General features: G+C 46.5%; 1 protein-coding gene across 1 annotated transcript in view; it reads left to right on the top strand.

Moving 5' to 3' along the window:
- EFCAB8 (EF-hand calcium binding domain 8) overlaps window positions 1–15,200 on the top strand; it is a 103,820-nt gene extending 88,620 nt beyond the window's left edge. The window contains exons 24-27 of the mRNA XM_054467054.1: window positions 11,751–11,880; window positions 13,111–13,315; window positions 13,396–13,494; window positions 14,481–15,200. Coding sequence (XP_054323029.1) covers window positions 11,751–11,880; window positions 13,111–13,315; window positions 13,396–13,494; window positions 14,481–14,954 — 908 coding nt within the window. The 3' untranslated portion in view covers window positions 14,955–15,200. The remainder of the gene's footprint in view (window positions 1–11,750; window positions 11,881–13,110; window positions 13,316–13,395; window positions 13,495–14,480) is intronic.
- The last annotated feature ends 12,158 nt before the right edge of the window (window positions 15,201–27,358 follow it).

A 27,358-nucleotide genomic window follows, 5' to 3' on the forward strand; every position in this document is an offset into this window, starting at 1 on the left:
TACATCCAATAAAAGCACCTTTGAAAAGTATATAGTTCTGTGAGGTTTCATGAATGCATACAATTGTGTAATTGGTATCACAATCAAGACATAGACATTACCCCAAAAAGCGACCTCACGTCTCCTCATAGTAAACTCTATTTCCTTCTCCTAACCCCTGGAAGCCATTGATCTGTTTGTCTCTATAGTTTTGCCTTTTCCAGATTATCATAAATGGAAACATACACATGTAGCTGAATGAAAGTCTAACTTTCACTTAGCATAATCAATTTGAGATTCATCTCTGTTGTTGAACATATCAGTAGTTTGTTCTTTTTATTGCTGAGTATTATTCCACTGTATGGCTCTGTCATAGTTTGTTAATCCATTCACCAATTATAGGACATTTGGGTCATTGTCAGTTTTGGGTGATTATGAATGAAGCTGCTTTAAACATTGTTTTCATTTCTGTTGGGTAAGTATTTAGAAGCAGAATGGCTGGGTTGTATGGTAAGTGTATTGAAACTTTATGAAAAATGACCAAACTGTTTTGCATTTCTACCTTTGTGTCTTCATCAACATTTGGTGTTTGATCTGTTATTATTTTAAATTTTAATAATCTATGATTATAACATGAGATTTCAATATTCTTCTCTCAATAATTTATAAAGCAACTATACAGAAAATCATTAATGATATAGAATACTTGAATAACACTATCAAACAATTTTACTTAATTAACATTTATAGATCAATCATAAACAAAATAAACATTATTTTTAAGTACACACAGAACATTAATTCAAAGAGACCATATTCTGGGTCACAAAACAAATCTCAATAATTTCAAAAGGATTTATGCCATACAAAGTATGTTCTCTGATCCCAATGAAACTGAATTATAAATCAAAAACAGAAATATCTTTGAAATATCCCTAAGTATTTGGAAGCTAAATGACACATTTCTAAATAACCCATGGGCCAAAAAAGAAATCCAGAGGGAAATTAGAAAATATTTTGAACTGAATGAAAATGAAAATGCAACATTTCAAAATTTATAAGATGCCACAAAAAACAGTAGTAATGGGGAAATTTATAGCACTAAATGCCTATATTAGAAGGAAAAAAGTTCAAATCACCAGCCTCAACTTCCACATTAAGAAACTAGAAAGAGGTCTGGTGCGGTGGCTCACGCCTTTGGGAGGCAGGTGGGAGGATCATTTGAACCCAGGAGTTCAAGACCAGCCTAGGCAACATAACAAGACCCCATCTCAATTAAAAAAAAAAAAAAGAAAAAAGAAACTAGAAAGAAAGAGCAAATTGAACCCAAAGTAAATAGAAGAAATAATAACGATTAGAATGGAAATCGATGAAACAGGAAAGTAAAAAATAATAAGGAAAATCAATGAACCCAAAAGCTGGTTCTTTGAAAAGATCAATTAAATTGATAAACCTCCAGCTAGACTGGGCAGGAAAAAGAGAGACAGAAGACACAAATCACCAATGAGTGAGATGACATCACTTCTGATTCTACAGATGTTAAAAGGATAACAATGAAATACTATAAACAACTTTATACAATAAATTTGGCAACTTATATGAAATAAACTCCTTGAAAGAAACAAACTACTAAATCTTACACAAGAAGAAACAGATAACCCGAATATCCTTATATCAAAGAAATTAAATTTGTCGTTTAAAACTCTCCTCCCAAAGATACCTCCAGGCCTAAATGGCTTCCATGGTGAATTTTACCCAAATATTTGAAGGGGAAATAATATAAGTTCTACAGAAACTCTTCCAGAAAGTTGAAAAGGGTGCAATACTTCCCAACTCATGAGGCAACTTGGTACCAAAACCTGACAAAGACGTTATAAGAAGAAAGCGAAAAAAGAAAGAAAGAAAAGAAAGAAAACAAATTCTCAATTAATATCCCTCATAAGCATAAATGCAAAATATCTTAACAAAATTTTGTAAATAAAATCCAGCAATATATAAGAAGGGTAATATATCATGATCAAATAGGGTTTACCCCAGATATACAAGGTTGGTTTAATATTTGAAAATCAATGTAATTTATTATATTAATAAAGTGAAAAACTGTGATTATCTTGATACAATAAAATCATTTGACAAAATTCAACATCCATTTCTGATTAAAAAACATTTAGCAAAATAGAAAAAACTTTCTCAACCTGAGGAAGCGCATCTGTGAAAAAACCTAAAACTAGCTTCACACCTAATGGTGAAAGGCTGAGTACTTTCCCCTGACCAGGAATAAGACATGTCACTTCGATTCAAAATGAGAAGAGTAGAGGGCAATTAGAGAAGGAAAAAAAAAGGCATTCAGATTGGAAAGGAAGAAATAAAACTGTTTTTATCTGTAGTTGACTAATTGTCTATGTAGAAAATCCAGTGGATTTTACTAAAAAGAGTTAGTAAGGAGTTTAACAAGGTTGCAGGATACAAGATCAATATAAAAAATCAATTGTATTTCTCTATACTAGCAATGAACAGTCAGAAATTGAAGTAAAAGATACATTTATGAAAACATAAAACATAAATACCAAGATATGTAAGTACACAGAAAAGTACTACAAAACATTGCTGAGACAAAGTATAGAAGATTTACTGTTAATGGGTAGAAGACTCTCTGATTAAGAATAAAATTATCTCCAAATTGATTTATAGGTTAACTGAAATACCAATCAATATCCCAGAAGAATTTTTGTAGAAATTGACACACTGATTCTAAAATTTATTTAGGCCAGTCAAAATAACTTTGGCAAAGGAAACTAAGATGAAGGGCTAACATTGCCTGATTTCAAGACTTATTGTGAAGCCATGGTAATCAAGACAGTGTGGTAATGGCATAGAGACAGACAGACAGATCAATGGAATGGCACAGAAAGTCCAGAGATATATCCATACATATATGGACATCTGTTTCTGACAAAGGTGCAAAGGCAATTCAGTGGAGAAAAGACAGTCTTAAAGCAATGAACTTGGATCTGCACCTCACACCACATACAAAAAGCAATTCAAAATGGGCCGTGCATGATGGTTCACACCTGTAATCCAAGCACTTTGGGAGGCTGAGGTGGGAAGATCACTTGAGGCCAGAAGTTCGAGACCAGCCTGGCCAACATGGCAAAACCCCATCTCTGCTAAACATACAAAAAATTAGCCAGGCATGGCGGTGCCTGCCTGCAATCCCAGCTACTTGGGAGGCTGAGGCACAAGAATCGCTTGAACCTGGGAGGCAGAGGCTGCAGTGAACCAAGATCGCGTCACTGCACTGCAGCCCGGGCGACAGGCAAGACTCTGTCTCAAAAACAAAAAAACAAAAACAACAACAACAACAAAAAATGGAACATAGAACTAAAGGCAAAAGTTAAAACTAAAACTTCCAGAAGAAATTGTAGGATAAAACCTTTGTGACCTTGGTTTGGGCAAAGATTGTTTGCATGCAACACCAATAGAGCATGATTCATAAAATACGAAGTTAATAACAGTTTATCAAACTTAAAAACTTCTGCTCTTCAAAAGACATTGTTAAGAGAACAAAGATAAACCACAGACTGGGAGAAGATATTTGCAAATCCTATATCTGATAAAGCTCCTATTTAGAATATATAAACTCTCAGAACTCAACAAGGAAACAAGTAATACAATAAAAACATTAGAAAGAGGTTTGAATAGACCACCAAATTAGAAGAGACTTCATTGTAAGAATTAAAGAGGAAACATGAAGGACAGCTCAACAGTCAACAGGGACAGGTTTATTTTAAATAAACCTGAGAGGGGCGGCTGGCTGAGTTAGGTCAGGGCCACACTCTCTTACAGACTAAGAGTTTTTAAGGATTCAGGGTGGGAGAATTTATCAGAGGCTTGGACTGCTTCTGTGTCTCTTTGTTGTGCTTATCTGGGAGGGAGAGTTGTGTGTCTGTTCCCGTACATCTTTCTACAGCTGCAGGCATATCCACCGGGTCTGCTTTTAGCTTCCATATCTTAGTGCACCTGAAGGGAAAGGAATGTGCTTATTAAGACCCACTGTTTTACTGGAGCCCATTGTATGAGGGTGAAGTTTAGCAGTTACCCAAGAGACCTCCACCTCCCTCTGTGCCCAAGCTGTCTTATTGTATTTTACTGTCTGCTCTTTCTGGCTGCTTGTAGTTAGAAGAGAAGTGATTTCCTTGAAATGCATGAGGCTAGAAAGGGAGCTGAAACTTAAAGTGGCGGTGTTTGTCCGAGATGACGGTGCTCCTGCTCTGTCATTCACCAAAGGAAGTATATAGAAGCATGGAAAACAATGCTCAATATTTATTTATTAGAAGAGAAATACTAATTAAAATCGCTATAAGATACCATTTATCTTATTAGAATGGCTAAAGGAGCTGAAACTCTCCTGCACGGCTAATGGGAATATAAAATGGTTCAACCACTTTGGAAAGCATTTTGGCAGTTTCTTAAAAAGTTAAATGTGCCCCTATGATATGAATCAGCTGTTCCATTTCTATGAAAGCATATGCCCGGGTAAAGACTACGTACATAAATGTTCACAGCAGTATTTTTTTGTGACAGCCTCAAACTAGAAACGATTCAAATGTCCATCAATAGTTGAGTTGATAAACTATGATTTATGGACTATCACTCAGCAATAAAACAGAATGAAGAATTGATATGTTATACAACGTGGTTGGATCTCAAAATAATTATGCTTAGTGAGAGAAGCCAAACAAAAACCTGTACATATTGTATGATTCTATTTATCTTTTCCCAACCATTTACACCTGCATCTATTTATATAAAATTTTAGGAAATGCAAACAAATTTATAGTGTGACAGCAGATAACTGGTTGTTTGAGGATAAGGGGCTGATGAGGGTTGGAAGGGTGGGAGCTCAAAGAAGCAGGAAGAAACTTTTGCAGGTGATGGATATGTACACATTAAATAGAAACCGGTTATTGCATGCCAATTATACTTCAATAAAACTGTTAAAAATAGTCATCCTACTAGGTTTATAGTGGTGTATTACTGTGATTTTAATTTGCATTCCTCTAGTGACTAATGATGTTGAAATATTTTCTTGCACTTGTTAGTTATCCGTATATCTTCTTTGATGCAATGCCTGTTCAGATCTTTTGCCATTAAAAAAAAACCGTGTTGTTTTCTTATTGAGTTTTGAGAATGCTTTATTCTCGATACAAGTTCTTGATCAGATATGAGGTTTTGAAAATATTTTTCTCCACTACTGTGGCTTGTGTTTACATTCTCTTCATAGTGCATTTTGAAGATCAGTGGCCAGGCATGGTGGCTCCACACCTATAATACCAGCACTTTGGGGGGCCAAAGTGGGTGGATTGCTTGAGCTCAGGAGTTTGAGACCAGCCTGGGCAACATAGTGAGACTCTGTTTCTACAAAAAAAAAAAAAAAAAATTAAAAATTAGCCAGGTGTGGTGGTGCATGCCTATAGTCCCAGCTATTTGGGAGGCTGAGGCAGGAGGATTGCTTGAGCCCGGGAGGTTGAAGATGCAGTAATCTGTGATTGAGCCACTGCACTACAGCCTGGGCAACAGAATAAGACCCTGTCTCAAAAAAAAGAAAAAAAAAAATCAGAAGTTTTAAATTTTGGCATTGTGTGCAAGAAATTTTTGCCTAACCCGAGGTCACAAATGTTTCTACTATATTTTCTTCTATAAGTTTTATAGTTTTCACTTTTACTTTTTGGTCTATAATCATTTTGAGTTAATTTTTGTATATGTTGTGAAATATGAGACAAAATTTAAATTTTGCATGGAGATAGCCACTTGTTCCAGCCCTATTTTTATCCTTTCCCCTTTGAGTTCCTTTTGTACTTTTGTCAAAAATCAATTTGTTATTGGCCACTCATACGTCTACTCCTGTGAAGTGTCTCTTTGAGTATTTTGTTGTTTTTAAGAAATTTGGTTGCTTGTCTTTGTATTGTTGATTTGTAGAAATTCTTTGTGTCCTGGATATGAGACCTTTAACAGGTATCCGCATTGTGAGTACTTTTATCAGTATATCGCTTGCCCATTCATTTTCCTGATGGCATCTTTTGGTGAGCAGAAATTTTTAATTTTGATGAAGTCCAACTTACCGAGTTAAAGAACATGTTAGGTACTTTAAAATTGTGGTAAAAATATATAGCATAAAACTTACCATCTTAACCATTTTTAAGTCTACAGTTCAGTAGTGTTAAGTATATTCACATTGTTGTGCCATAGATCTCTGGAACTTTTTCATTTTGCAAATCTGAAGCTTTATAGCCATTGAACATACTCCTCCATTTCCTCTTACCTCCAGCCCCTGGTAACCATCATTCAAGTTTCTGTTTCTACGAATTTAACTACTTTAGTTACTCACCTAAGTAGAATAATACAATAGTCATCTTTTTGTGACTGGCATCTTTCACTTAGCATAATGGCCTCAATATTTATTAATATTGTAACATGTGACAAGATATCCTTTCTTTTTTAACATTGAATAATATTTCATTGTATGTATATGCCACATTTTCTTTATCCATTCATCCATTAATGGACACTTTAGTTGACTCCACCTCTTGGCTGTTGTGAATTGTGGTTCTGTGAACATGGGTGTGTAAATATCTATCTCTTTGAGACCCTGCTTTCAATTCTTTTGGATAAATACCCAGTAGTGGGATTTCTGGATCATATAGTAGTTCTACTTTTCATTTTTTGAGGAACCTCCATACTGTTTTCCATAGCACATGTACCATTTTATAATCCCACCAAACATGCACAAGGGTTCCAATTTCTCTGCAACCTTGCCAACACTTGTTATTTTGTTTTTGTTTTTTTTTGTTTGAAACAGCCATTCTAATGGGATGATGTGGTTTTGATCTGCAGTTCTCTAATGATTCATGAGGTTGGCAATCATCTTTTCATGTGCTTGTTGGCCATTGTATATCATCTTTGGAGAAATAAATATCTATTCAAGTCTTTTGCCCATTTTCAAATTGGGTGTTGTTTTTAAGTTGTAGGAGTTCTTTATATATTATGGATATTAACCTCTTATCAGGGATATGATTTTCAGATACTTTCTCCCATTCTGTAGGCCTCCTTTTCATTGGGTTGATTGTTGATTGTGGTTTCTGTTTGTTTGTTTGTTTGTTTTGAAATGGAGGTTTGCTCTTGTGACCCAGGCTGGAGTGCAATGGTGTGATCTCAGCTCACTGCAACCTTCACCTCCCGGGTTCAAGCGATCATCCTGCCTCAGCCTCCCGAGTAGCTGGGCTTACAGGCCCACCACACCTATCTAATGTTTGTATTTTTAGTAGAGACAGAGTTTCATCATTTTGGCCAGGCTGGTCTCGAACTGCTGACCTCAGGTGATCCACCTGCCTCAGTCTCCCAAAGTACTGGGATTTTAGGTGTGAGCCACCACACCCAGCATGATTACGTTTTTTGATACACAGAGGTTTTCAAGTTTAATGTCTATTTTTGCTTTCATTGCCTGTTTTTTTAGTGTCATATCCAAGAAATAATGGCCTAATCTGATGTTATGAAGCTTTCCCTCCATATTTTTTCTAGGAGTTTTTACAGTTTTGGATATTATCTTTAGGTATTTAATTCATTTTGAGTTCATTTTTGTATATGGCGTAAAATAACAGTCCAGTTTTACTCTTTTGCATGTGGCAGTTCGGTTTTCCCAAAACCATTTGTTGTAGAGACTGTCTTTCCCAATTGAGTGGTCTTGGCACTTTTGTTGAATATCATTTGACTATATATGTGAGGCTTTATTTTTGGATACTCTCTTCTATTCCATTGGTTTATATGTCTGTTTTTATGCCTGTACCACACTGTCTTGATTCCTGTAGCTTTGTAATATGTTTTGAAATCAGAAAGTAGATGTTTTTGTTCTCTAATAAATTTTTACTTACATTAAAATTACAAAGATATTCTCTTAGATTTCCTTCTAGAAACTAGAGATTTTGGCTTTTAATTTAGCTCTATGATCCATCTTCAATTAATTGTTGTGTAGAGAGGATGTTTTCTCTATTTCTAGTTAGCCAAGAGAGTTAAAAAAATCATAAATAGGTGTTGAATTCTGTCAAATGCTTTTTCTGCTTCTACTGTGATAATCATATAGCTTTTGTCCTTTATCCTGTTGATGTGGTAAATTACATTTTTTGAATTTTGAATGTTCAACCTTGCATTCCTGGAGTAAACCCCACTTAGTCAAGATGTATTATTCTTTTAATATATTGTTGAATTCTATTTTACTCTTAATGGAACTTTATTGTATTATGGCCAGGAACCCTTGAGTGCCTAAAACCTTCTTGGTCCTGGACATCTATCCTCCCATGAGTAGAGTGGCCAATGGGAATTCAAAATACCATTTTACTTTGGTTTTCTTGGTTTTGCCCATAAAAATGCAGCATTTTTCTGGTAAGTGGAGATAGAGCTGTATGATTTTGCTTAAGGCAGGCCCCTCCCTCCCCCTAAAGCCGGCCCCTCCCTCCCCCTAAAGCCAAACCCAGATCTTATCCTAGCTGGCCATTAGAGACAAGAACACAAGTGAAAAACAGAATGGCTCCTCCAAGTGCATTTATAACAAGTGATCCCTGCTGGGCTCAGTGGCTCATGCCTGTAATCCCAGCTCTTTGAGAGACCAAGGTGGGAGGATTACTTGAACCTGGGAGTTTGAGGCCAGCATGGGCAACAACGTGAGACCCTGTCTCTACAAAAAATTAAAAACTTAGCTGGGCATGGAAGTGTGCACCTGTAGTCCCAGTGACTCAGGAGGCTGAGGCAGGAGGATCGCTAGAGCCCAGGTGTTCGAGGTTGCAGTGAGTTAAGACTGTGCTGCTGTACTCCAGCCTGGGGAACAGAACAATACCCTGTGTCAAAAAATAAAAATCAAATCAAATAAAATAAAACATTATCTAAAAAACATGCCCTCTCAGTATTCGAGAGTCCTGTTTGGATTAGTAAATGTTCTATTCTTGAAGAAACCCCAAGAAGGGCTTGAGAAGGGGGCTGGGAGCCTTCCCCACTTCCAAACAGCAAGCATGTATCTTCTGTTCCGTGTCCTGAGCGAGGGTATAGGTGGCCTCCAACCCAATTGGAATAAAGGTCCTGCCTCACATGTGCAAATGCTGCCTGCCCATGTAAGGGAGGGAAAAAGCTGTTTCTCTATTTTTTGTTAAAAACGACCCTTTCAGCCCATCTCTGTTCTTATATTTGTGTGCCTCTTTTAAACAATGTATAATTGAGTCTTATTTTTTTCATCCTGTCTGACAGTCTTTACCTTTTAATTGGGTATTTAGTCCATTTAAATATCAACAATTATGTAATTGGGTTGAAGTTAATCATCTTGCTATTTATTTTTTCTGTTTATCCTATCCTTGGTTTCTTTTTTCTTCCTTTTCTTATTGCTTTTGGATTAATCAAATATTTTAAAAATTGTTGTTTTATGTCCTCTGCTCTTTAAATGGTATCTTTTGTATTATTCTTTTAGTGATTACCTTAGAGATTATATGTATTCTTGACCTAGTGCTGCTTCCTGTACAAGAATCTTACATCCCCCCCATGTTTATGTTATTATTATATATTTTATTTCTACATATGTTATGTCTTCCTATAAGACATTGTTATTATTATTTCTTTCAGCAGTCAATTTCCTTTTATATTACTGACATATTTACCATTTCTGGTGCTCTTCATTCTTGAGTTCTAGGATTCTGTCTGCAGTTGTTTTCCTTTATTCTGAAGAACTCCCTATTTCTTATAGTGTTATCTGCCACTAATAAATTCTCAGATTAATAATTTTCAGATCAAATTTTCTGATCAAATTTTCAGATCAATAGTTTATTGATCTGAAAATATCTTTATTTTGCTGTAAAATTTAAGACTATTTTACTGGGTATAGAATTCTCATCTGGCAGTTTCTTTTCTTTCAGCATTTAAAAAAATCATTCAGTGGTCTTCTGGTGTTCATATTTTCTGTTGAAAAGTCAGTTGCAAGTTGCTTCTTTGAAGGTAATTTGTCTTTTTTTCCTCTGGCTGCTTTTGGTTTTCAGCAGTTTGACTATGATGTGCCTAAGTGTGGTTTTATTTGTCTTTATTCTGCTTGGAGTTCACTGATCTTTTAAATCTAGAGGTTGATGTCTTCTATCAGTTTTGAAAAGCATTCAGATATTATCTCTTCACTATTACTTCTGCATTATTCTCTCTCTCCTCTCATTGTGGGGGTACTAACTATATGTATACTAGACTATTTGACTTTGTCTCATAGGTCTCATGCCATATTTTTTTTTTTTTCATTTTTTTCAATCTCTGAATTCCAGATTATTTTTTTGCTGACCTGCCTTCCAGTTCACGAATCCTGTCCTCTTCTGTATGCAGCTTGCTATTAAATCTATTGAATTAGTTCTTAATTTTAGATGTATTTTTTTAGTTTTAGAATGTCCATTTGATTCTTTTCTATAGATTGCAATTCTTTTCCACCATTTTATTCAATTTTCCTTAATTTTATTTAACATTATTTGTAACAGTTATTTAAAGTTTTAATCTGCTAACTCCAATGTGAATCTTCTGGAGGGCCCACTTCTAATGCCTATTTCTTCTCTTGATTATTGGTTATATTTGCCTTTTCACATGTCATATATACAAAATAAAATTAAAAAAACCCCAAAACTTTTCTGGGCTTGTATAAATGGACTGTAAAGACTTTAGTTGATATTATTTCCCCCAAAGCATTTGCTCTTTCCTCTGTATAGGGCTGAGCATCTCCATCCAGTTGGGGATTGAACTGGGTTGGGGCTGGATAGCAGCTTTAGGAGGACTCAGTCTGCCTCTGTGTTCAGTTGTCTCAAGGTTGAAATCTGTGTCTGTTTCAGGCTCCTCCTTCAGTGGGACTCTGTCTCCCAATGATCTCATTCGGCTTTTCTATACCAGCACCTACGACCCCAGCCTCCCTGGTGCTTGGCAAATGTCCTAACAAGAAAAACAGCTGTGCATTCAGGCGAGACTTAATTAATCATGCCAGCCACAGTGGATGTCAGAAGCTCTGCTGGTTTCTCTCTCTCTAAGCCAAGTCTGATTCTCATTCAGCCTGTGTGTAGACTCAGGAGTGCCCCCGAGACAAGAAAGCAGCTCCCACTCCCAGCTCTTCTTGGAAAGACTTGTCCCTTTCTGTCATCTTAGTTCACCTGGCCCTCTTTGCTTCTACTGCTTTCCAGTGATTTTTTTTCCTTAAATGATTTTTTACCTATCTGTTTTATTTTTCTTAACTTTAAAAATCCTGCAGCAGGAGAATGGCCTACTACTCACTATTCTCTGCCCAGGAGCAGGACTTAATTCTGTTTTCAGTACCTACTTTTTACTCCAGCCCCATTCCTTCCCCTACCACCCCAAATCTCATATCTGATGGGTGTCTGACCATTTTATGCCATTGCCATTTTACACTCAAGCTACCTGAAGCCCCACTGAGGATAATTCAGTCACTGCCATAGTACTCTGCCCATCTCAGTTCACATGTGGGGCAGGATGCTTTAGGCCTGAGCTCCGAGTGTGTCCTAGGGCTTCTGTCTGGCTCATCCACATATTTGTTGAGTACTCAGTGTCATGCCTGGCCTATGGTGGGCACTCAACATTTGAGTGAGTGTGCGGGCTGAGGATAGGGGTTGCTAGCTGACCCTTGAAGGTAGAGGATAAGGGGCAGAGGGCATGGAGGAGGAGGTATGCCATTTGTGGTTCTGAGCAGTCTGGTCAAATCACAGGAACGTTTGGCCTGAGTGTGTGGAAAAGACTACAGGATGCCCATGATGGTCCTCATGAAAACAGAGCAAGCTTAGAGGAAGACGGTGACTCCACTGGCACCACCCAGAAGGCCTTACATCTGGAGCTGCAGTGAGTGAGCACAGCCTGCTTGATCTTCTCTGGCCTGAGGAGGGAGAGGCTATGAGTCTTCCCAGGTCCTGGGAAGCCTTTACCTGGGTTGGGTAGAGCTAGGCATGGGTGGGGAGGACCCTCAGAAGGCCAGAGACTTGAGGGTTGCAGGCAGCTCTACTCCACAGTGGCAGCTATGGCTGGAGAGCCCAGGCCCTATTTTAGCCCAGCTCAGCTGAAAGGTTGAGCAGTGAAAGGGGAAAATACAAAAACCCAAGTGCTTGGATGGGGCCCTGTCCCCCAGCCAGGCCCAGATTTGCTAGAGCTGGCTTCCCTGCAGAGGTCAATGCTACATGGCCAGAGGTCCCTGGCAGAGGAGTGCTCAGGCCCAGGCCCAAGGCCCTGATCCTAAGAGGACATTTGTGTTATTTCCCTGATTTGCGGGGAACAGCAGGCTGCTGGCTGCTTGTTCCTCCCCCTGCAGGTTCATCTCCTACCCACTCCATCCACTCCATTCTTATTCCTGACCGAGTCTCCAGCAATTCTGGTTCATTCAAGAAAATGTGTATTGAGATCCTACTGACTGCCAGACCCTTGTGCTAGGTTCTAGAGATACAAGACATCCAGACACAGTCCTGCCTCAGAGAACTCACAGTTTACTCGGGGAGGTGGACATGCAGACTCATGGCTGCAGTTTTATGTGATAAGTAATGAGAGTATTAGGAACAGGGTATTAGGCTAGAGGACAATCTACGTGATTGAGTGGATCAAGTAAGGAAGGCTCCATAGGAGAGGTGATTTTGGAGTCGGGTTTTGACATTTAAGTAGGAGTCTGTCAGGCATCCACAGAATCTTTGTGACTCCTATGCTTCCATCAAGGCATACATCTTGACAGTACAGTGGAGGGACATCAAACAAGGCAAAGGCAGGGTTTCCCTGGGGCAGGGGGCAGACATGTTTAAATAGTCCACAAGGGGAGGTCCAGATAAAGCCAGACCGGGTGTCAGGTCTGCATGGTGGAGAGGACAGAGTGGTGGGAGAGTGGCAGGACTGCTGGGCCAGCTGGATCCAGGCTTTGCAAATGTTAATTCCATACTTACTCAGTGATGGGCTCTGGGGAGTCTGGCCTGAGGGAGGGATGGAAGATTGGAAAGGATCAGGCCAGGAAGGGGAGAGCCTTTCAGGGTTTCTGGGAGGGTCACCCTGCTTTGCAGTGGGGGGACATCTTGTGAAGGAAAGCCCCCACACTAGGGAGCAGCGGGATCTGGCTGAGGCCCTGATATACCAGCGGCGAGAGCAGGCGGCGCTGATGGCCCTCCTGCATGGGAAGGCAGATAAGGAGGCAGACGCTTGGGCCAAGCTGAAGAGGATGGCCCTGATGTCCCCGTGGGCTGGAGAGCGCCCCCTGGAAGACATTGAGGACAGCTGGAACAAGTGGGAGTCCAGGGACAAGCAGGTGAGGCTGGGAGGGGAGCACAGGGAGGGGTGCAGGGACCCCCAACTCGCAGCCTTCATTCTTGGGCGTGGCTCCTGCAGGTGAGCAAAGTCTTGGGAGCGGCATATAAGCCCAAGGAACGCTTGCAGAATACCCGGTTCCTGTCCACCAGGGTGCCGTATGGCTGGATGAAGCATCAGGTGAGGCGGGATGGGGCAGCTCCCCAAGAGGCTGGGTCAGGGGCCAGAGGATCCCATGTCCACCAGCAGCCACCCTTGTGCCCACACAGCCCTTCAGTGGGGGTGGACAGGAGCCTTTGTCCTTTAACAGGATTCTGGGCCATGGACAGGTCCAGGATGAGACTGATGTGGCGGGTTTGTTTGCCAAGGCCCTGGCTGAGGTCATTGATGCAGCTTTTGTCCTTGGGGACAAGCCTCAAGGGCCTGTGGGACAAGGTCCCCTTGGGCGGGGCCCCCGTCTATAGCCTCCAAGCATTTCCTATGGTCTGTGGCTGTCTATTTGCTGGTTAGCATATTTCCCACCTGTGTCCCCACTACCTTGGTGCTCAAACAGCAGACCAGGGCATCATGCCAGGCCCATAGTAAGAGACAGGGTAAACGGAAGGAGTGGCTCTCCATCAGGGACAGAAAGGAGCAGGGGATGTTCGAAAGAGCAGATTTGAGCTCCAGATTTGAGATCCCAGCCTCTCGCAGCCTCCCCGTCCTTGTCTGCCATGGGAGTACTGTGGGAGCCTCCTCCTCCCCGTGGTCCCCTTAGGAATAAATGAGATAACACTGAAGGCCATGTCCCTGCAGGGCCCCCCTGTCTCGGGCTGGGGAGAGGCTGGTGTGAGATGGATTGCTCCAAGGAGCTCTTTGCACCTGGGCCTCACCCGGGGTCCAGCTCGAGGCCTCATTCTCAGAAGCGGGCAGTCAGCTCGCCAGCTCACAGAGTTGCCACAAGCACCGTAACTGGGTGGAGAGCAGGGCTGGGCACTTGGCCTGGTGCAGGGTGGATGCATGGGCCCGCAGGCCACGGTGGTTAGTGGCAGCCACAGTCCTCTGGACACGCCTTCTTGGCATGGGAAGACCTCAGGGCGCCTCCTTCCTGCGAGTCTATTCTTGATTCTGGGTGTCCCTGGCTCCAACTGGTGCCCCGTTCCCACTCCCCACTCTGTTCCCTGCAGATCTCGCCTCAGGTCTACCAAAGCCTGCACTTCAGTGATCTGACGCCCACTCAGCAGCCCGACTTCCTGACCAGCAGGGGCCCAGCCCAGCAAGACCAGCACATCCGCCTGGTGGCCCACCATGTCCAGAAGGACCTGGTGCCCAGCAGGGAGCGGGCTGTGCTGGATACCACGGACAGCACGCCTGCGGCCACCTCCTCCCCATCTTCCTTGTTATCTGTCACTGCCTCAGCCTCCAGGCTGCTGGACTCCAGCTTGCCCGCCTTCCTGAGGCCCCAGTTCTCCTTCTTGCTGCAGCCCCAGTCGGCCTCCACGGCCCATTCCACCCCCTCGGTCCCATCCCCGGTGTCCAAGTCCACCCTGCAGAGGGCAGTGACCCCCAAGCACATTGTCTCCTCCTTCGAGCGGCCCCCAAGGCCTCTGAAGGCCACCTTCATGTCCTCTGTGAAGGGGGGCTCCCACGTCAGGTTCTGAGGTGCTCCGCTGTCTTCTCTAGTCCTCCAGTAGGGCAACCAGGCCCATGGCGGTCCTGCATGTTCCCAGCTTATTCCCTACCAGACCCAGAGGATATGGCCCTTCCCCCAGCCGCCCCACTCGGCCTCTCTGGGGAAGTTCACCTGTCTCCTAATCTTGTCTTCTCTCTGGCCCCGCACAGAGCCCTGGGGCAGAAAATAAATGTTCTCAGCTGTGGGCATCCACAGGTGATGAGGTTGGGCTGTGTGTTCCTTGCCCCCTTAGGTCCTTCCTTTTCTGAGACCGGTCACATCCCCTGGCCCTGGCAGAGGCAGAGAGGAGAGTCCCTTTCCAAGGACACCTGGGCATGGCTGGTTGGCTTGGAAACTTGGTTCAGCCTCATGGCAAGAGTAAGGACCGGCAGCCATCTGGTGAGGGTCATGGCTGTTTGTCTTCTGCCCCTGCTGTCTGTCAGTCTTCCCTCATCATCAAACACTCACCCCAAGCACCCTGTTGTGTCCCGTGTGCAGAGAGGGCTGGAAGCGTGGTGAGCAGCACCCCTCCTGGCTCTGCCGCTGTCAGGCTATGGAGTCCCATGTGTCCTTCCCCTTTGGCCCAGAGGTACCTGTCCAGACCTCTGCTGGGCCATCAGCCCTCTTGGCAGCTGGAGATCCCATTCTGGGGCATGTGGGGCCCTCTGGACACATCACCTGCAGCCTGAAGGGAGCTGGGGCAGCCCACTGCTGCTGAGCAAGGAGGAGGTGGGCTATAGGCTGGGGGTTCTTGGGGGATGTCTCTGTCTCAGTGTCCTCATTGACCCTCCTGTCCAGTCGGAGGCTCAGCCCTGAGGGGTGCATGTGTCGTTTCTCATCTCTCTGTTTCTCCTTCCATTTCCCTTTACACTTCACAGGGGTGGAAGCACAGGCTCCCCACCACCACTCTGCTAGGAGGTTTTTTTTTTTTTTTTTGAGACAGAGTCTTGCTCTGTCACCCAGGCTGGAGTGCAGTGGCACGATCTCGGCTCACTGCAACCTCCGCCTCCCAGGTTCAGGTGATTCTTCTGTCTCAGCCTTTCGAGTAGCTGGGATTACAGGCATGTGCTGCCATGCCCGGCTAATTTTTGTATTTGTAGTAGAGACAGAGTTTTGTCATGTTGGCCACGCTGGGCTCAAACTCCTGACCCAAAATGATCCACCCGCCTCAGACTCCCAAAGTGCTGGGATTACAGGTGTGAGCCACCGCGCCCAGTCTGCTGGGAGTTTCTGCGTCACCTGTGCCTCCTTCCTGGGGTCACTGCATCCTCTCCTTTATGAAGAAACTATGATCTAAGCCCTCCCAGCTTGGTTCTTGCATTAAGGAGTCAGGGGAATGCAGGAGCCAGGCATTATTGAGGCCAAAGTCCATCTGCAGTCTGTATCCCAATACCATCTCTGTATCCGTTTCCTAGTGCTGCTGGAAAAAAAGTACCACACTTGATGTCTTAAAACAACAGAAACTAATTGTCTCGGCTCTGGAGGCTGGAGGTCAAGGTGTCAGCTTCGAAGAGGCTGCAGCTTACGTGTCAGTAGCTTCCCAGCAAACCCACCCAGCAGCCCTTGTTGATTTTCACTTTCACAACAAACACCTATTAAGTGCCTTCTAATCTATAAAACTCTTCCTTATGGTGGAGCTGAAAAAGGCGTCTGTCTGGGGCTGAGGAGAGGCCTGCTGTCTGGGCCACAGAGGATCATGGCGTGTGTCCCCAGGAGGAGGTGCTGGGGATCAGACACCTTTGTGGTCGGGGTTGGGGGCACAGGTGATGGGGCCCTGCCCAGGCCACGCAGACCCCAAGCAGTGCCTCCCCTGACCTTCCCGTCATACCACCTTCCTTGGGAAGGGGCTTCTCATTTTAGACCCCTACCTTTGCATCCTAGGGCTTCTGGATGCCCCTGGAAGTTGGTAACAGAGCACCCCACACAGGGGCCTTCAAACTAGACATTAGTTTTTTCACAGTTCTGGAGGCCAGAAGCTCAAAATCAAGGTGTCAACAGGGCACCTTGAACCTGGTAGGGGAGGACCCTTCCTTGCCTCTTCCAGCTTCTGGTGTTTGCTGGTAATCCTTGCTTGGTGTTCCTTGGCTTAGAGATGCATTCCCCGCCCCACTCCTCACTCTGCCTCCATTGTCACACGGGCATCTCCTTCATGGGTCTCCATGATGCCTCTTTTCTTTTCCCTTCCTTCCTTCCTTCCTTCCTTCCTTCCTTCCTTCCTTCCTTCCTTCCTTCCTTCCTTCCTTCCTTCCTTCCCTCCCTCCCTCCTTCCTTCCTTCCTTCCTTTCTTCTTTTCTCCTCCTTCCTCCTCCTCCTCCTCCTCCTTTCTGCTTTCATCTTCTCTCTTTCTTCTTCTTCCTCTTCCTTTTTTTCTTCTTCTTCTTCTTTCTTCTTCCTTCTTCTTCTTCTTCTTCCTCCTCCTCCTCCTCCTCTTCTCCTTCTCCTTAGAGACAGGGTCTCACTCTGTCACCGAGGCTGGAGTGTGGTGGTGTGATGATCATAGCTCACTGCAGCCTCAACCCCCCAGGCTCCAGCGATCCTCCCACCTCAGCCTCCCAAGTAGCTGAGACCACAGGTGCACACCACTATGCCTGGCTACTTTTTAGAATTTTTTTGTAGAGGCCGAGCACAGTGGCTCATGCCTGTAATCCCAGCACTTTGGGAGGTCGACATGGGAGGATTGCTTGAGGTCAGGAGTTTGAGACCAGCCTGGCCAACATGGCGAAATCCCGTCTCTACTAAAAATACAAACATTAGCCGGGCGTGGTAGTGCATGCGTGTAATCCCAGCCACTCGGGAGGCTGAGACAGGAGAATTGCTTGAATCTGGGAGGCGGAGTTTGCAGTGAGCCGAGATTGTGCCACTGCACTCCAGCCTGGGCAACAGAGCAAGGCTGTGTCTCAAAAAAATAAAAAAATAAAAAATAAAACTTTTGTAGATACAAGATCTTGCTGTGTTGCCCAGGCTGGTCTCAAACTCCTGGGCTCAAGGGATCCTCCTGACTCAGACTCCCAAAGTGCTGGGATTATAGGCATGAGCCACTGCACCCGACCACAGTGTCTTCTCATAAGGACACCAGGCATATAGGATTAAGGGCCCGCCCTACTCTAGTATGACTTCATCTTAACTGATGACTTCTGCAACGACCGTATTTCCAAATCAGGCCACATTCTGGGGTACTGGGCCCGTGGGCTTCAGTGTATCTTTTTGGAGGACACAGGTCAACCCATAACAGCCCCTGAGGTTGGGGAGCAGAAGAGAGTGTGGCTGCACTGAAGATTTTTCCCAGTTGCTTTTTTTTTGAGATAGAGTCTCACTCTGTTGCCTAGGCTGGAGTGCAGTGGTGCGATCTCGGCTCACTGCAACCTCCACCTCCTGGGTTCAAACGATTCTCCTGCTTCAGCCTCCCAAGTAACTGGGATTACAGGCATGCGGCACCATGCCCGGCTAATTTTGTATTTTTAGTACATATGGGGTTTCACCGTGTTGGCCAGGCTGGTCTTGAACCCCTGACCTCTGGTGATCCACCTCGGCCTCCCAAAGTGCTGGGATTACAGGCATGAGCCACCAGGCCCTGCCGATTTTCCCAGTTTCTAGAGCTTTCAGCTTTGTAGCTGATGCCCTCTTCTTAAATCCCAGTTGTTCTCCCAGAAAATTTCAGCTAGAGTCCCGCAAACCAGTGATGAACTCTAAGTTACCTGCCACCTCCCCACTGACCCAGGGACCGGTGTTTCTGAGCCAGGCGCGGAACAGGGGTGGCTGTGCTCGATTCCTCTCTTCCACCCTCACCGGATTTCCCTCGTTGACTTATCTGAGAAGGAGTGGGCTTGAACTCTTTCCCTTCTGCAAAAGGATGGAATTTTTCTGCATTCCCTCTTTCTCAAAGTTGAAGGAAGTGAGAGACAACCTTTATTAGACAGGTTCCAAGCGTCAGGCCCCAAACCAGATACTGAAAGTGCATTCAATCCTCACAGCATTCCATGAGGTGGGTGCTGATATTACCTCATTTTGCAGAGAAAGAGAGGCTCAGAGAGGTGAAATTGCTTGCCCACGATCACGCCAGGAAGTGAGGGAGTCAGTGTTTGAATGCTGGCCAGGCTCAGCTGCTCTGAGTGTAACTGCTGGGCTGTCCCAGATAACTCAACCCCCACAAAGCTATGTCCATTGGCTTTGGGGCCTGTCCTGGGCTCTGGCCTTGCTCCCTTGGGAGGAAGGACCCCTGGTCCCTCCTGACTGTGCTGTCCTGGTGTTTGTCCAGTTTAGCCCAGCCTGCGAAGGGCTTGGTGACCTTGGCCACCACTTGAGGTGGGAGGGGAGAGTCCCTGCCAAAGTCTCATTGGCTGATGCCAGAAATCAGCTTCATTTATCCAAGGTACCCAGCCGATGCACCCAGTCCTGGTTGCCAGCACCTCAGGGTCCTGCCTCTCCAGCGCTGAGCCCTGGTGTAGTCTGTGCAGGTTTGGAAAGTGAGTTGTGGGCCCGGGCAGGGGCGCAGCTGGGATTAGAAAGGAAAGGCAGGACAGGCAAGGCCTGGGGCAGCTGTGGGCTCTCTTGAGGAGGATAAGTGAGATGCTCCTCACCAGTCCAGACTCTATTTCCAAAACCCTCTCCCGCCCATCAGCTCACTTGAGCTGTACAACAGTTTTCTTAGGCATTTGCCCCATTTTACAACAGGGCAAACTGAGGCTCAGCGAGGAGTAAGGTTTCACAGCTAGAAACTGGTAGAGCTAGGATTCGAACCCAGGGTTTTCTGAGCTAAAGCCCTCGATCCTCCCATTACATCCTGCTCTGCGCAGCATCTCAGGTGGAGAACTCAGGAAGTGGGGAGGTGTGTGGATAAGCTGGTGAAAAGGCCTGAGGCCAGGCCTAGGGCTGCCCCCTCCTCTGCCCAGAGGAAGGACACGGGGAAAGGAGACTGGGGCTGGGGAGCGGGGAAGACGGGGGTGGTAGCTACCAGGCTTCGGGGGATTTTCTTAGAGGCTTCTGCATAGCCCTGACCTGGAGGGTGGTTCAGGGTTTCCTTTAGAGACCCAAGATCTTGACATGGGGACACCTGGCTGGACACCATGGACAAGGACAGCCCAACCTGTCCCAAATCCCCTGACTCGGGGACTTTTCAAACCTCCCCTCAATGCACCCAACCCCATTACAATAAGCTTCTGTGACCCCACCCTTGAAGGGGTCAGTTGACCCTAATGCATCCTTTCCCTGCCTGGTGCTGTTTGTGCCATGAGGACAAAACCAGGTTGGGCAAAGCAGAGTCAAACTTCATTCGTTGATCAAGGAATGGGGAAGGGGAGCTTGTGTTCAAAGCACCTTCTCCCTAAGGCATAGGGCAAAGGGGGATTTTTAAGGGCTTTTAGGGCAGGTAGGTGGAGACTGGGCCGGGGATTCCTGGAAAAAGGTGGGTTCTTCCAGGAGGGGCTGGACCCTGCACAGTCTTGTCTTTTGCACCCAGCACTTTTTGTGCCTAGCAAGGTACATTGCTCCTGCCGGGTGGAGATTTTCTCAGGGTAATGAGGCAAGAGTTCTGTCAAGGCGGCACTGCTTGGTTCAGCTTATCCTGTGGCTGGTTCGTGGTTGTTGGCTTCCAGCCTTCACTTCTGCAAGCACAGCTGTGAGCACAGGTTAATTTTGCAGGTTGTGGGGCTTTTCTGAAAGAACTAAGATCATGCTGCAGTGACACTTTCACTGTGTTTCTCACACGCTGTAGATCTGGTGAATTGTAGGCACTTAAAGAATTGTAAGGTCTGAGTCTCATCTCCTACCCTGACTTCAGTCAACCCTGGAGATTTGCCTCAGGTGCCAGAGCCCACAGGCCGTCCCTCCAGGCAGCAGGTGCCCAAGATGCAGCAGTCACAGGCCCCAGCATGACAGGCAGGGTTGAGCTCCATCAATAGCGAGTGAGCAGCCGTGTCTGCCCCACTGCCCACACCCAGCCTCTCCCACCCAGGCCCTACCCGGGATACCGGGTAGATCATTCCAGAACACCAGAGTCAGAAGGAGCTTAGAACCCAGATGGGGAAACAGAAGCCAACATCCCCCAGGAGCCGGCATGAGGAAGCTGGATTGAGGCCCTGCCTCCCGGTCACCGGTCACCCTGGTGCGTCCGCGAGTGCCCACGCCCCTCCTCGCCTGCTCTCTGCTTTTTGCACCAATGGTGTAAACCCCACTTGGATTTAGCTCTTTTCTGATTCTAAAAGTAGCACAGACTGAGTACAGGAAATTAGAAAGACATAGAAAAGCATCAAAGTCAATAAAAACCACCTGAACTCCATCATCCAGAGATCATTTTGGTGCATTTTTCTTCTAAATTTCTTAGCCCAACTAAAAAACACCAGGGTTCATCTGCCTGGTGAGCCACAGACCACTCGCTGTGAGAACTCGGGTTTTGATCAATAGGAGCTTCATTACTTGGCACAAGTAAGGAGGGTGCTGGGTGTATTCTCCAAAGCATGGTCTCCTTGAGGGAAAGTGACGGGGGGCTTTCTGGGTGATGGAGAGGGGAAAGGGTGCATCACAGCATACAGAGGAGGGGTCTCAGTTGCACAGATGCAGTGAGTCATCATGCGGCACATAGGTCTCATGTGCTGGTGATGAGGCTGCAGCTCCTTCTGGGGGGGAGACTTCAGCACGGTCATGAGAAAGTTCACAGGGGTTCATCCGTAAGTTGCCAGTGTCTGTGGGGTGCCCGTTTTAACCAACTAGGCAACTGCATCCCACATAGGGGTTTTTTTTGAGATGGAGTCTTGCTCTTGTCACCCAGGCTGGAGTGTGATGGCACGATCTCGGCTCACCACAACCTCTGCCTCCTGGGTCCAAGCGATTCTCCTGCCTCAGCCTCCTGAGTAGCTGGGACTACAGGCGTATGTCACCACGCCCGGCTAATTTTTGTATTTTTGGTAGAGATGGGGTTTCACCATGGTGGCCAGGCTGGTCTTGAACTCCTGACCTCAAGAGATGCACCCGCCTCGGCCTCCCAAAGTGCTGGGATTACAGGCATGAGCCACCACACCCAGCCCCACATAGGGTTTAGGAGGAAATGGGCTGCAGAGTGGGAGGTTGTCCAACAGGCTGACTGCCAAGTTGATCATGAAATTTCTATCGTCCATGGAACCCTGCCTGTCTGTGTACAGAGACTTTCTGTTTTTATGTGAATTTGTGCACACACCCACATACACACCCATGCATACCCTTACACTCACACACACGCATACTCAGACTCACACTCATTCACTCACTTGTATACTCACATGCACAACTCATAATCTCAAAATCGACGCTTCATACACATCATTCTTCATGTGATGAGTAAACGCCTCAATGCTGCAATTCTCGGAGGCCTCGCCCACGATGGCTGCTCCTTAGGAGCTGAACCTTCTCCAGGATCTAGAGCTGCCGCCCAGCTGCTCTTGAAAGGAGCAGGAAGACACGCATGACGGCATCCTGCCTGCCCCTAACAATGTACTGCTGCCACCAGACAAAGGAATGGACAGCCATCTGTCTGCGGTGGAGCAGAACTGTCTCCTCAGGCCCGGCTGGGCTGAGGGGTCATGGCCACAGGCTGGCAGCCCAAGGACGGGGACATGGGACATGAGGGCACTGAGGAGAGTGTGGGGATAGCTTTGTCCTCAGAAAGAAGCCACCTTTGACCTCATTTTGTGGTGCCACTTCCAAATTTCACATGTGCTCAACTCTTGATAAGCATCTACTGTGTGGGGGGCACTGGGGACACTAGAGTGAGGAAGACCCCGCCCTTTCCTGTTGGGACACGGATTATTCCGCCACAGCATGGATGCAGCTTCTTGTTAGCTTATCCAGCAGATTATCTGTCCTGAACGCATACCCACTCCTCTGTGCCAGCCAGGCAAATCTCACAGGAGAGTGGGCAGACATGGGAGAAGCAATCCAAGACGACTTCCTGGAGGAGGGGGTCTATAAGCCCAGGGCCAATCAGGACCTTTGTGTTTGGAGAACAGGACCCTGTTCTCTGCCTGAGAAGGCCTTCTCCCAGATGGAATGCCTCTCCCTCAGGCTCTGCTTAGATATCCCCTCAAATACCCGGTCACCCCGGCCTACTTTATCCTCTGATAAGCCCTGACTTTAGATAGGATGGGGGTAGGGGAGGGAAGGTGGCTCATGAAGGGGTGCCTGGGCACACAGAAAGTTCTCGCCAGTTGCAGACAGTCCATGGGGTAGGTCGGCTAGAAGCCTGGCATTGCCTATCACCCACAGAAAGCAGTGGGAAGGCAGAGGGCGGCCGGCTGACTTAGCCTATGCCCTGTCTCACGGCAGCCTCCTAGCCATGCATGTCCAAATCCTGGTCTCCAAAAGCATCCGGGAGCCGCTGTCCTGCCTGGTGAGCCCTGGGGCCTTTGCAGTTCCACTCATTCCTGTTGAGCCCAGAGAGGCTGAGCCATGGCCAGGGGTCATAGAGCACACTGGAGAGTGCCTGGCAGGCCACCATGGCCAGGGACACACTCCTACTTTGCCCCGGCTGGTGGTGCTGCCTGTGGGAAGAGAAACATCTCAGGACCCAGAAACTGCCCGAGGCACCCAGAGGCTGTGCTCAGGTCCCCCAGAATACTGCAAGAAAGGAGGAGAATACTGCAATGGGCTGAGCTGTGCCCATTATTCAGATGAGGAAACTGAGGCTCAGGAGGTGGTGAGGATCAGGTGGTCTGAGGGCATGGATATTTTGGAAAGTAGGGAAACTGAGCAGACCCAGGGGCCCAGGGACATAGGCAAAACTCTTGCTCACTCGCCCCGTTCTCAGGTGGGAAGAGAGCTGTGCTTTGTGTTGGTGGCCTGGCCTAGCACCCTACCCCCGTTTCCTCAGAGTTTACAGCAACACTGCCGGTCAGGGCAATGGCCCAGAGATGGAATGGGACCAGGCAGGGGCCACACAACAAATCAATGGCAGGGCCAGTTCCAGGTCTCAGCCCCATCCTGGCTCCCCCGTTCAGACCCCAGCCCTGTCTCCGGCCTCCTGAGCCCCTGGCTTGAGGCTGGGTTGGAGAGGCTTGGGGGTGGGATCCCTCTTCCACGGTGGGCTTGTCCTGGTCTGGGTGGGACTAAAGTGCTGAGCTGCAGGGTCCAGGGGACACCAAGCCCCCTTTCCACCCTCTGGTTTTCTTGTCAGTCTTGGGGAAAGAGCTTGAGATCCTGGGCCAGCAAGCCTGGGTTCAAGTCCTGGTTGTGTGACCTCAGGTCAGAGACAGCTCCTTGCTAGCCTCAGATATCTGCAAAACCGGGGTGACAGTACTGCCTGTCTCATGCCCGTTATGCCTGGGCATGCCGCCTGGCACACAGCAGCTGCTGGGGAAGGGCCGTGAGGTGATTTCCTTTCCTCCCAGTGCCATGGGCAGCACGGAGTGGGCCAGGCTGCAGGCTCCAGCTACCCCTTTGAGGTGCTGTGGGACCCCTATGAGGCCCTTCCCTCCCCGAACCTCTGTCTCCCTAGATGGGGTACCAGCAGGTGGGGGCCTCTGTGCTCAACCGTGAACCAACGTGGGCATGGGATGGGGGTGGGAGACAAGGTGGGAGGCCCAGAGCGGGAGGTGAGGGGCTGAGGGCTCAGCTGGGACAGGGAGGCAGCCACAGGGTCTTTGGAGTGCCCCCAGTGAGGCAGGAAAATAGGGTCTGAAGGCGGGGAACATAAGCCCAATTCTCACTTCAGCTAGGACAGGAAATATCCTCTCCATGGGGTGTAGGCCAAATAAATAACTTTGTAATTTTACTTTATCCTCTCTATTTACATAGGGTGTACCCCAAGTAACCAGTGGAATCCTCTAGAGGGTATTTAAACTCCCAAAAATTCTATAATAGGGCCCCTGAGCCCCTACGCTCGGGCCTGCTCCCTCACTGTGGAGTGTACTTTGATTTTCAATAAATCCCTTCACTCCTTCCTTGCTTTGTTTGTGTATTTTGTCCAATTCTTTGTTCAAGATTCCAAGAACCAGGACACCCTCCACCATTAACGCCATCTCCCTGTCCCGTTCCACTTCCTGCCTCTCTTTCCCCCATCTCTGTGTCTGTAGCTGTGACTCTGTCTTCCTGTTTCTCCATCCATTCTCTTTCTGCTTCAGTCTTATTGCCTCCTGTCTTTGGACTTGTGTTTTCTCTGTCTTCACCTCTCTGCTCTCTCAGGCGCTGCTTCTCACCCTGATTCTCTCTCCTCTCAGGCATCCCGGAGTTCTAGTGTTATCGGCGCCCTGGGTCCTTGTAATCTGCCAGGATAGAAATCAAGAGCGATCACCAGACATAGCAGCAAAGAGAAAGAGTTTTATTTAGCTTGTGCACGAGGGAAGTCAGCAATGTGAAAGGAAAAGGGCAGGCTGCTCCCCAGGGGAGTGTGTGGGTTAGATTTCCAGGGCCTTTCTATAGGGAAGGGTTTCACCAGGGCATGTATAGGAGGAGGGGTTTCTCTAGCACTTGCACAGTGGCTCAACACACTTTTTCAAACATTGCATGTAACATCAGCATTTTAAATCTCCACCCTTGGGCATGATTTGCAGCATTAAAATGAGGAAGAGGGTAAGTTGAAGTTTAAGTCTAACTGCACATGCGGGGCCCCAGGGAAGTCCCTAGCCCCCTAGAGCAGGAACTAGTGGTGAATAGTTTCCTGGCTCTTTGGCTGCTGATTGGCTGGAAGTTAGGTGAGCTACAGCCTGATAAGGGGTTTTTGTACTTTTTCTCTAAACCACATCAAAACCAGGAAACCTCAGCCTGCCTGTCTCACGAGCCTCTATTTCCTGTTGTAGATGGTGACCAGCTTGTCCTGGTTTGCTTGGAACTGTCCTGGTTTTCAAATGTAAGGTTCCACATCCTGGGCACCCCTAGTCCTGGGCAAACCAGAATGGTTGGCCAGACTGTTGCTGTGACTGGGGTGGGGCATATCCTGCCTGCTTTTTTCTGGGCCTTATGTGCTAAGTGGTGTTCAAGGAGAGGCCCTGGGGGTACGGGTGTGGGATGGGCTGGTGACTCATCCCTCCCTGCCCTTCCCACCCACTCTTGCCCTCAGTGCTGGTGCCCACCTGGCATTCCGGACACCGTCCAGGGCATCCTGGCTGGATGGCCTGTCTTCATGGGCCATGGTGCAGGGCTCAGGCTAGAGGCGAGTGAGGGATGGGGGGCCCGAAGCCCCTACTGTGCCTGATATGCCTTCGGTATGTCCCCTGTCCCCAGGTGGCTCTGCACTTGACGTCAAGGAACACAACCATTGCACCACAGCTTGGTCCTCTGACAGTGGCCCAGCCACAGCTCCGAGGATACGCGCCCTCCCTGGGCATTTCCAGGCTTTCCTGTTGGCTGTGTTCTCTGTCCTGATCAACTTCTCCCCGCAGATCCCTCCCTGCACACAGGAGTTGGTGGTGAGGGGATGGCCCTGCGCTTCGGCCCCTAGATTCTCCATGCAGCAATCACAGGCCAACCACAAACTCCTCACTCATCAGGAGCTCACACTTGCTGCAACCTCAGGCTTCTAGACTTTGGCTGGGGCCACGGATCATGGCCTCTGAGCTCCACAGGTCCTCATGCATGATGTAGGTGAGATGTGTTTTAAGTCCTCTCTCAGTGCCAATTTGCTCAATATGTTCACCGAGTTCTAACCACATTGGATGCAGGTTTTTCAAAGCTCAGAGCATATTAGGTTAAGGTCATGGACCCAGTTGGCCTGAATATGAATTCGAATTCTGCCCTGTATTAGACCCTTTTTTCTAAGCCTCAGTTTTCTCATCTATAAAATGGGTTCAATGATATTACCTACCCCATGAGATGTTGTGAGTATTCAATGAGATCATCACAGTGCCTGGCATGGAAAAATAACTTTTTATTGAGTAGTTGTTTTATGCAAGGTGTGACTACATTTAACCCCCACACCCATGGGATTCAAAGAGGTCGGGTAATTGGTCTAAGGTCACACAGTTAGGAGGAAGCTACATCCCTAACCAGCAGGCTATCCTGCCTCTGCCGTAGTAATGACTAACATTTAAGGAGCAGTTGTTACATACCAAGCACTATTCAAAAGGCTTGATATGTTCTAAAGATTTTACTTTTAATCCTCACAATTCTGAGAGATAGGTACTAATATTATTCCAATCAGTTAGGTAAGGAAACTGAGGCACGGGGAGGTAAAGTCTCTTGCCAAAGGGTCACATAGCTGGTTAGTGGTGAAGCTGGGATTTGAACCCAGGAAGAAGCCTAGCTGCAGAGACTGTTTTTCTTTTTTCATTTTTTTAGGTGATGTTTTTAACCACACTGTTTTTTCTTTTAAAACAGCCTGTGTCTTTATCTTGATCCTCTGAGGATACCTAATGCCCAAGAATTATGAGCTGTTATTATTATCATTATTATAGACAAGAAGCTGGAAGAAGGTGCAGGAGGCTTTGAGGGGAG

This window comes from Pongo pygmaeus, chromosome 21 (assembly GCF_028885625.2).
Source record: "Pongo pygmaeus isolate AG05252 chromosome 21, NHGRI_mPonPyg2-v2.0_pri, whole genome shotgun sequence".
Lineage (NCBI taxonomy): Eukaryota > Metazoa > Chordata > Mammalia > Primates > Hominidae > Pongo > Pongo pygmaeus.